Source organism: Mastomys coucha, unplaced genomic scaffold (assembly GCF_008632895.1).
Source record: "Mastomys coucha isolate ucsf_1 unplaced genomic scaffold, UCSF_Mcou_1 pScaffold13, whole genome shotgun sequence".
In the NCBI taxonomy this organism is placed as follows: Eukaryota; Metazoa; Chordata; class Mammalia; order Rodentia; family Muridae; genus Mastomys; species Mastomys coucha.
Window position 1 is genome coordinate 58,910,997 of NW_022196895.1, and position 10,714 is coordinate 58,921,710.

At 41.8% G+C, this 10,714-nt stretch overlaps 1 protein-coding gene across 9 annotated transcripts in view; it reads right to left on the minus strand.

Annotated features, from left to right (window-relative positions):
- The window catches only part of Piezo2 (piezo type mechanosensitive ion channel component 2), a 388,432-nt gene that overhangs the window by 78,663 nt on the left and 299,055 nt on the right, over positions 1-10,714 (minus strand). For 6 of the 9 annotated variants that reach the window (XM_031365850.1, XM_031365854.1, XM_031365849.1 and 3 more), the window contains 2 exons: positions 7,806-7,979; positions 4,656-4,697 (listed from right to left, as the gene is read on the minus strand). In XM_031365850.1, coding sequence (XP_031221710.1) covers positions 4,656-4,697; positions 7,806-7,979 — 216 coding nt within the window. The remainder of the gene's footprint in view (positions 1-4,655; positions 4,698-7,805; positions 7,980-10,714) is intronic. The other 3 variants (XM_031365853.1, XM_031365855.1, XM_031365851.1) reach the window with 1 other exon arrangement.

Sequence of the window (10,714 nt, forward strand, 5' to 3'; positions counted from 1 at the left end):
CTGCCTCTGCCTCCCAAGTGCTGGGATTAAAGGCGTGCGCCACCACTGCCCAGCTAGTTTCCTTAAATTTAGTTAAGTTTCTATCAAATAAGTAGGATTCTTTGGACAAAATCTGAGCTATTGTCATTAGTCATTAATATGATGCTTGAAGACACACTTGTGGTTTGAAGATGCTGTATTGAGTCTATATTGCCCTTGGGCTTTTAGATAGTATCATAAAAATGATATTCTCTTAAATAGAGGTCAATCAGGTTCATACAATATGCCAGGAGCAAACTGCTAATTTAATGCAGAAGGAGTGTCCAAGCAGAGTTCAGCCTAAGGGGGTAGCTCGGGATGGACTATGCTGAAATCATACTTTCTTGCCTTAAGCAATTTAACTCGCCTTCTCTATTTCTGCAAAGTTGGGTAGTTTTAAAAAATGAAACAGTTTTTTTTTCCTATAGCACTACTGTGCATTCACATCATGGATAACATCGATTACTCAGGGTCTGACACATACATGACATTTGTAGGAGACATGTTTGAGTGAAGTAGCAGGCTGGTAACAGGAACTGCGGCAGGCCTGCATTTTATCAGCAGGTGGACATCTGCCATCTGGACAAAGACTTTGGCCATTTAGGCTGTAGAGCTGTGATCTTGGATTACTTTTTAGTCACACTATTTTTCTCTTCGAGACAGGGTTTCCCTGTGTAGCCCTGGCTGTCCTGGAACTCACTCTGTAGACCAGACTGGCCTTGAACTCAGAAATCTGTCTGCCTCTGCCTCCCAAGTGCTGGGATTAAAGGCATGCACCACCACTGCCCAGCCTTGGATTACATTTTAAAGACAGCATAAACTTTGAACTGAAATGACACCTTTCTAATACTCCCTGCTAATTATAGAATGTAACTCCTAGTCACAAGTCTATTTCTAAAGCCACTACAAGGACCACACTGCAAAATGTCCTAGGCAAAGATGCCCAGAATTACCGTAGCGTAGCTATGGCATGCTGAGACACCAGTTAAATCACTGATGTGGAGGAAGAGACTGGAATGAATCTTTTGGAAGTAGTTCTACACTGACTTCTAAACGCTTCTCTACAAAGTGTCCAGGCCAGATATGTCTGAAAGCAGAAGAGATCCGGGCTCCTCCATGTGTTACCTGCGCTCTGATTTCATCCACGAAGAAAGATGGGGTCGGGGCGGGGCATCCCGGTATCCCTTGGGATAGTGTAACCTCAGGCATATGATGGCTGGCACAAAAGGAAGAGGGGCGCTTGATGACCCTCTGAGAATTTTGTTAGTTGTTATCTTTTATTACACATTCAGGGAAATGTGTGCACGTGCGATATGCACAATGAAAATATTTTAAATGCCTGATTGGTTGGGGCATGTCGCTTAAAAAAAGCTGGGTAATCTTTTTCATCTCTCTCATTTTTTTATCTTTATCATACCAGATTTTGAGAATAAAATCAATTGAGGATGCCAAAAGCCCAGGATGTAGGAAGCAGAAAGCCTGGAGCAGAATCCCCATTGGAAGAGTTTCTACCAATGGCTGGGCAAAGTACTGGGCCTGCCTCCTTAAGCCTCAGTCTGCTGGTCTGTAGGGTGGGAACAACTGGGCCTACTCCAAAGGATATTTTGGAAATCGAAGAACTTTCTATGAATGATTCCTATGAGGAGTAGTTACACAGAAAAATTGAAGGCAAAGAACTATCGTCTAAAGAGAGATTTTCATGTTTGGGTGTGGTCATCCGCATCCTAAGCTTAACCTAGTGAAAAAGCAGGGGTGTGCGTGTGCTCTTACAGGGGTCCTCTCAGTAACAGACAGGGGATCTATGCTAAACTTGATGATTCTGCTGCCTGCCCGTTTGTATATTTAAAAAAATCTCTCTCAAGGAAAAAGCCCTGTGTCTCTTTAGGGAGTCTGTCCTTCATGCTTGCTCACTGTTTGGTGTGCAGGTCTTGAACTGCAAACACAGGGCTGAGGGCTGAATGGACTGCCCTCCGCTACACAGAGCAGCTGGATTGGTCCGCAGAAAAGTCAATGTCAGCAAAGTTCACTCCAGCTCGAGAGTCCCTGAAACTTCAGGGTGCATAATGTTTGTCATTCTTTACCGAGTACAGAAGAGTATTTAATGTCCAGAAAGAGGACTTAACTCTTGTCTGGAACACCAGATAGATGTGGGATGGGTTAAGAGAGCCTTCCGCTTCCTGATATCAAACCAGCTCACATGTCTGTTTCCACAAGAAGTTCATTTTCACCTCTTGACATTTTTTTTCAGCTGTCTTTATGCCCTTGCTGTTTATTTATCCACCCGTGTGCATGTGTGTATGCATGAGTATGTATGTGGGTGGGTGGGGGAATGAGTGAGATTCACACCCTAAGCTAAGGGCTTCTCACTATTGATTTTAGAATAATAATAATAAAAAAAAGGTGATAGTCTTCACATACTGATGAAACAGAGGGCAATGTCTCTTCATTTATTCATCCAGTTCTTCCCTGTATAGGCTCAGTGCATACCCTATTTGACCTGTACCTCACTTCATCCTAAGTGTGTGCTCTGGGGAAGGTAGCCATCTTGCCCTATGCCTCAGCCTCATGCATTTTCACTCCACAATTCACTGAACGTTAGTGAGGGCATTCTGGGAACCAGAGACACTTTTTTTCAATGAAACAAATGATGGGGCTTGAGAGACCAGGAGGTTTCATTTAGTCCCTGGACTTGACTTTGAAAAGCTGCCTCTTACGCTAGTTTCCATTCAGGAAAGCTGGAACTCTGCCATTGTAAAATCCCTCAGTCTAAATTCTGTGAATGAGGATTATCCTCATTGGGGATGTGGGAAATACTCCTTGCATGCATCCCTTTCACTGGGATAAGGAACCCTGGAAGTGAGGAGAGGGGATGTGCTGTGAATGGGGAAGTGTTCACAGTATTAGAGGTACCTGATATGTTCCTCAGAGCTCAGAGCACTTCTAGATGATTGGATTCTCAGAGGAACAGTTGATCTGTGAGTTTAGTGTCACACCTTATACGTATGGTACTCATTTCTCTGAATAGAATCCAAGCAAGGTTGCACGTGACTTTGCTTATAGACCACAAAAAGAATGAGCTCATTGCCAACTTTATAATTGGAAAATTTCCCACAATTTAATCATATTATTCATTTTTTTCCCCAAGTGACCCAGCCCATGCTGTCTTCTTTTACCACATACTTTGTGTAAGGTAATGTCTACCAGCCCTTATGTTGATATATGTCTTTTTTTGAAATTCAGAAACTCGCTCTCCTAAGTACATTTTTCTCCTTATAAAACAACATTGGACTTAAATAAATTATGCAATAAGGTGCTTACTCTACTGTTCTAATTGAGTAGGTGGTCCTATTACAATTTGGACACACTTCAAAAGGTAATATTCTGAAGCTCATGGTTTAAAACAAGAGTCAGGCGGGTTTGATTAATGCTTCCTTGGGGTGGGGGCACGCTAGCCTTTCTCCAAGCTCTTTCTGTGAATGAGAGATTTCACTGGGAAAAGGGGGAATGGTAAAGTTGAGATATTTGTGGATTTTAGTTATTTGGGGTGAGTCTGAATCTTTACAGAGCATCTCCTAATAAAATGAATGGCACATGCTTTCTGAGGAGCATCAAGCAGAGTGCTCCTTTATTTGGACACAGGGGATATAACCAGAGGGTGAAGATCCCTAACTAGAGAGCTTCCCATTCTCTACCCATCAGCAAAAACCCTGAGCTGAGACTTTCTCTCACTCTGGCTTCCAGAAGATTCCAGACAGCCCTAGCACAGTGCTAATGTTTATTGCTTTTCTTTGCTCCCCAGCCAGGGGACAGCTAGCCAGCTAGTGACCATATTTGTATTGATTGTGGTGTGGGGACACGCTGTGAAATGGAGGGATGTAAAAGATCTGTCTCTAATATTACGATCTTTCTAGTAGAATTGTCTTTGGAAATTGATACTTTGGGGTTTTTATGGGAGGAGGCTTGTTTGCCATTTTGTTTTGTCTTGTTTTGTTTTTGAAGCACAAACCGTGGCCATTTTCCTTTCACTCAGGAAGCACCTCCCAAATGTCGGCTAGTGAGTAAGGCTGAGGGTTCAGTGATGGGAAGGAAGACTCCTGTGTATGGCACAGGGCATCCAGACCCAAGGGGCGTATGTATGCCTTTAGCAAGGTAAGACAAGCAGGGCTCTGCAGGAAAAGTGTCAGGAAAGCAGCCCGAGAAGGTGCAGCAGGAATCCAGAGGGAGGGCAGACCGGTGTCAGCAGGATGCTGCATTGATGGGACTTGTACAGAGGAGGCAGTTCTTGAGCTGAGCTCTCCATGACATGATCAGTGAGGTGTCAAACGCTCTGGCAAGTCCAGGACAAAGTCAAAGGGACTTACAAGATGAAACCAAAGTCAGATGCTGAGCACCAGCTGAAGACCCCGGAGCACCTCCACAGCCACCGCACAGCACCATTTGGTATCACCACCAAATGGCTTGGTTTGCAATATGCGTCCACCAGCATACCTGAGGCCACTGTCCATTATCTGAGGACACCGCTCGTCATTTATAAAGCAGCAAAGGGTTTAACATACGAAGAAACCATTTTTAAATGAGAGAGAGAGAGAGAGAGAGAGAGAGAGAGAGAGAGAGAGAGAGAATGTCAGCATACCCACCTATTTATTATTAGGTACACACGACCATTGACTTTGGCATGGCTGCGTAGAGGGATGGAAGCCCAAGGATGCAGTAGGAGACAGGTGGGAGAGAAAGAGGAGACTGTTAGATAGAAGTGACAGAGGAGTAGACTGTCACTTAGGCTTTAGGAAGGTGTACCATCCACACAGATTGTGCCTTGAGGAGGAGTCCAGACAGCAAGATTCAGGAGCAACATGAAGTTAGACATACTCAGGAAAATGCTCAAAGATCCCATACCCTTTCAGCCTCTGCCCTCCATCCCATACCTCATTAAAAAGCAGGGATGCTTGATTTTTAAGCTACACATTATCAAAGAAAATTAGAATCTGAAGATTAACTTTTGCTCCTTTTTCAGATTTTAAAGGAATTCTAAGTGAACCATAATCAATATATTTCCTTTAGAGTCTTTAAAACTTAAGCTTAAAAAGTACTTTCTAACATGAGTCAAAGATAACTTGTAATGATATCAACGTAATTAAAAGTCATAGAAAATTGTTATCATGTAACTTACATTATTGTTCTGTTGTACATTGTCAGTAAGTAAAATGATACTTCTTGAGATTGTCTACTGAGGAATTATAATCTTTTTTCTTTTGTATGACATAATTTCTTTCTATAATTCTAAGTAAAAGTTCTGTAAGTTTAAACAGTAATAAATTCTACTTCAAACACAAGTGTTATTTGTCCACACTGAATATGTGCAAACTTACACGCATACCAGGCTGTACAAGACAGGAAGAGAACAATGGGATATACCAATAAAGGACATAGTTCTCAGCCTGGTCTGCAGAGTGACTTCCAGGACAGCCAGACTATACAGAAAAACCTTGACTTGACAGGACAAAAAACAAAACAAAACAAAAAAACCAAAAAACAAACAAACAAACAAAAAACCATAGTTCTGCAATTAACTCAGCAACTACAAGAGTCCATCAACCTCCATCTGCAGCCAGTTTTCATAAAACACCCAAAAGGAAAGAAGGAAGAGAAGTCAAGCAGGGAAGTCAGTCCCATCTGTGAAGATATTTATCTTCCTTCATCATTTGGATTTTAATGTGGTCATTGATTAAGACTCAAGACCAAAAAAAAAAAAAAAAAAAAAAAAAAAAAAAAAGCTGCAGTGAGATGAAAATTATGAGTAAGAAAAATATGAGAGAATTTTGAAAAGATGCTGATTATGCTAAATATTTGAATTCAAATTTTGTAACTTCTATAGAATGCTCTTCTCAGAAAACCTCGTGATACCAGAGTTATTTAATTTCTCTAAAGTCCTAGGAAACTGTTTCTCAGACCTTAAGGTGAAATCCCATCTAACCCTTCAATACCTTCCCCTCTCTTGCAGAAGTCATTACTAAGGGAATGCTCAGGGCTGAGCCACAAGCAGAAATCAAGGGAACAGTGATCTCGAAGGGGTTGTTTAGGTCTGCTGTTTCTTAGCAAATCGACAAGCTATAGCTGTAGAAAGAAGGGGGCATACATTGGTCCTGGGCAGCAACCCTTCCCAGAACCTGCATGATAGGCATGGCAGTACATGTGTGCTTTGAGGGAATGTTGGGCTAAACTCAGGTTTCACATACATCCTCGGTCTAAATCATTTGGTGTCTTAGGGTTACTATTGCAGTGATGAAACACCTTGACCAAAAGCAACTTGGGGGAGGAAAAGTTTTCTTTCACTCACAGTTTTGTATTAGACTTCATCCTAAAAATCAGTGTGGGCTGGAACTCAAGCAGGGCAGGAACCTGGAGGCAGGAACTGATGCAGAAGCCACAGAGGGATGCTGCTTAGTGGATTGCTCCTCATGGCTTGCTCAGTCTGCTTTTTATGGAACCCAGGGCCACCAGCCCAGAGATAGCCCCAACCACAATGGGCTGGGCCATTCCCCTTCAATCACTGACTAAGAAAATGCTCTTCCAAGCTTGCCTGCAGCCTGACCTTATGGAGGCATTTTCTCAATTGATGCTCCCTCTTTTCAGATGGCCCTAGCTTGTGTTAACTTCAACTAGCCAGCACAGGCAATTCATTTCATAAAACCTTTTTTGAGCCTTTTGTGCTCAGTAAAAGTGTGGTCCTGAAAATATTTACTCTTTTGTACAAATTATATTCTACATCTTATTTGATTATATATTAGAAAACCCAGACACATGGCAACAAGAATAATAGTGACAGAAAGTCTCCACAAACAGGAAGAAATTTAAAAAGAAGAAATTTGAAGGGAAGAGAGGGCTTTGGGAACAAAATAAAATAAAATAAGATTTAAGCCATCTAGTAGTGATCAACAGTTAAATCTTACAAATGAAAAGATTTCTCTATTCTCTTCATCTTCCTCCCTGTCTGTTTCTCTCTGTATTTCTATCTCTCTGTTTCTGTTCTCTCTCTCTCTCTTCCTCTTTCTCTCTCTCTCTGTTATACCTTTGTTTTTCTTTTAATTCACTTTGTATTCTAGGTTGGCCTTGAACTTGTGGCTGCCTATATATCTTCCTTTGTCAGCCTCTCAAGTGATGGGGTTATAAGCATGTGTCACCATGCCAAGCTTAAAATATGTTTCTAAATTCTCTGAATGTGACTTTTGAAAAGTTGTTGAATATTTATAGTTAAATTCAGCATGCATATTGTCAGAATTCAATAATAGTTTTAGCAATAGGTATTTAGTAGTGTCAAAAATGATCAAGTCGTGATATTTTCTAATAATTGACAAGTATCACTGAGGGTATTTTTTCTCTCCTATAATTTGTCTATGGAATTCCTTCAGTTCTAACAACCACTCATTTTCAAGCACTGATTATCAGTAAAGGAAATAGGAGTGACATAGGAGAGTTTGTGTTGTCCTCCCTATAAACATGAGGGCAAGTTTACATGGCAATCAGCAAGTATGCTGGGGAGTCTCATGGCTCTGCTGCATGGGACACACACACACACACACACACACACACACACACACATCATCATCATCATCATCATCATCATCATCATCATCATCATCATCATCATCATCATCATCATCATCATCATCATCAGTGAGAAATTCAAGATCAGGTTAAAGTCCAAGTCAGTGTGATGGATTTGTCTTCTAGCTGAAGCAGCATTCCAAGGACACAGAGGGAGTGGCCTCTCCTCCCGGTTTGCTCACCTGTAGATGGTGTTATCTTCTTTGCTGGGGATGGACTTGAGGTCTGTGAGTTCCAGGAACCGATCATGGAAGTAGTGGAGGTGTAGGATGCAGACCAGCAAAAAGGACGTGGGGATGAATATGCGAGTGAACAGTTCAGCCACAGTAAACTGCTTCAGCCCGAGGTCTTCAAGCCTGTCGAAGAGGACAGAACAAAAGCAGGAAGCTTTCTGGACACTATGTCTGCCCTCTCCCTCACAAGCCACAGCAGACCTCCTCTTAGCTTGTAACACTTACCCCCTCTTCCTCTATTCACCAAGCCAACCAGCCTATCTTTGCAGCAGTCAGCACCAACTCATTGTAGCAGAAACCAGCAGCTACACCCTTATTTTGTTCCAGCACTAATCCTCCTCTAATAGTTTTGGGGCCAATGTCTCATACCTGTCTGGCTTTCTCTTTAGTCCCACCTTCTATTTGTACTGTACATAGCTGTTGTGGATAGCCCTGGTCTTGTATATATATATATTTTTTCGAGACAGGGTTTCTCTGTGTAGTCCTGGCTGTCCTGGAGCTCACTCTGTAGACCAGGCTGGCCTTGAACTCAGAAATCCACCTGCCTCTGCCTCCCACTGGTCTTGTATTTTGATGCTAATTCTCCTCTCCTGGAAAGCACTGCACATGAGGTGTGAATCGAATCATGTATACAGGTGCTTTGTGAACCTTAGGGAAGGTGGAGCTGAAAAGTTTGTGGGAGAAGGGGAGAGAGGAGATGGGGGAGGAGACTGGAGAGAAGGACAACTAAGGAGGAGGACAAGGTGGAAGGAAGATGGAGCTGAAGCATGTGGCTTGGAGAAATCGCAAGTCATATGGGATCTAATAGATGGGAATAGAGTAGTGTAGTGGTAGATCTGCCCAATCTAGGCGAGTCACTTGTACACCAATTAATTGAGTAGTGAATTCATTGATTGGGTAAATTGGGTTAAAAATTTACAGCTACACATAGCAGTGGAAATGACACTAGAATCAGTTTGGAGCCCCTTTTCTTGTACTCTTCTTGGTCAATCCTCTGAACTTATTTGCCTTTTTGTTGCCCAAACTAACATGTCTACTAACAGCATTGTGATTTCCTGTGCGACTATACTGATGTTTCTACAGAAAAGCTACCTCAGACTTCAGATTTTCGAGAGGCCTTGATTTTTCCTCTTCCTTGGTAAAGCCATTTTCCACTCTGCCCTCTCCCTCTCCTCTGCCTTGTGCAAAGTGTAGCCATCAAGAAGCATCCCTGCTTGTTCCTATCATAGGCATGCGTGTTTGTTTCGCTTCCTAAGTTCACCTGTAGACAACTTGCATCACCCGACACACATGTAGCCTTTATCTGTCTCTACCCTTTACTCAGTCTGAAGATCTTGCCATTTCTCCCAGGAAAATTGCTCAGTGCACGTGACGTGATTTGGTTTCTGTTTTTTCCTAAATCACATTTGCTTGGCTGCTCAAGGATCTTACAAGATTTGAAGAAAATTCCAAAGACACACACCATGCAGGAGGAACTGCAGTGGGCAAGTGAGCTTCCGGGAAATCGCCCACCACTTACACAGCTGTGATGGGTGTACCTTGGAGAGGCACGGCTCCAGGGGCTTCGTCCCAGGATTGCTTGTGGCTACTGATGTGCCTTCTCATGTTTGTCATGGCTATAGCCTTCATATATCTGGCATGCTGCGATTGGGCCTGGGGAGACCCTCACTGCCCTGGTGTGATTACTCCTGGGTGATAACCCACTGTGTTGTGCACTCTTCCTGAAGGTAATCATGAAGATGAACTTTCATAAGATAATATTGTTTAGATGAATGAGTGATTTTACAGAATTCCTAGTTTGATTTAAATAGTTATAAGAAGTTAGAGTTATTGCTAGAAAGTATAAGGAGTTGGTTTAAGTTGTTTTCCCTGAAAGATATGATAAAGTTAGAATTAAGAGCAGAGCATGTCCCCTCCCTTGTAGAATAGTAAAGAAGGGCTTCACAGGTTCGAAAAGGAGCATTGTGAGCTTTAACAGCTTACAAGTACGGAATTGTACTTGGAAGAGAAAAATAGGTTTGGGACAAGCTAATGATCAAAGAAAGCGTTCATTCTAGGTAGGGTCTGAGTTCTTAGATCTTGTTGGTGATCTAGAGGTAGGACCATCTGTTTCAGGACCATGAAAAGACAGTGTTGTGAATAAAGAGTAAATATGTCTGAGTATAAGAATAGAGACCAGATGATTAGCAAGTTTAGCCAAACAAGACTTCAAAGAGAAGACACAAGATAGATGATGATCTGTTTCTTGGTAAGTACACGTCGTCGTCGTCAGCTAAACATAGGAAATAACTTGCTACTATAGACTGGCTTGCTTAAACTTTGCTAATCAATGACAAAAGAATTATTGCTCTGAGGTTATATTGGAGTGGTGAAGAGAAAGACAGATGGGAAATATTTAGTTAGGTATGAGTTTCAAAAGAAGAATACATAATCAATAATCCTGTTGTAATTTTCTTTTGTGTAATGATTTTAATCTGTTTTTAAAGAATTTATCTTTGTGGTAATTGTTTTTTAGAGAATATGTAACTTGTGGCTATGAGGTAATATTTTTCTTACATAGAGAACTCTGTCTTAGGTGGTATAAAAAGTCTAAGAGAAAAAATAAAGTTGTTGAAGCCTGCTTGTTGGAGTTTATTCCATCTACCAAATATGTGTGTATGTTTAGGTATGTAAAGTTGGTTGGAGCTTTGGTCCATCCACCCAGAATGTGAATGCATATGTATGTATGTATGTGTGTATGTATGCATGTATGTAATGTGTGAAGTTGTTAGAGCTCTCTTGCTTCATCCACTCTGTGTGTGTGTGTGTGTGTGTGTGTGTGTGTGTGTGAGGTGTGGGTGGGTTGGTGTGTGTGTGTG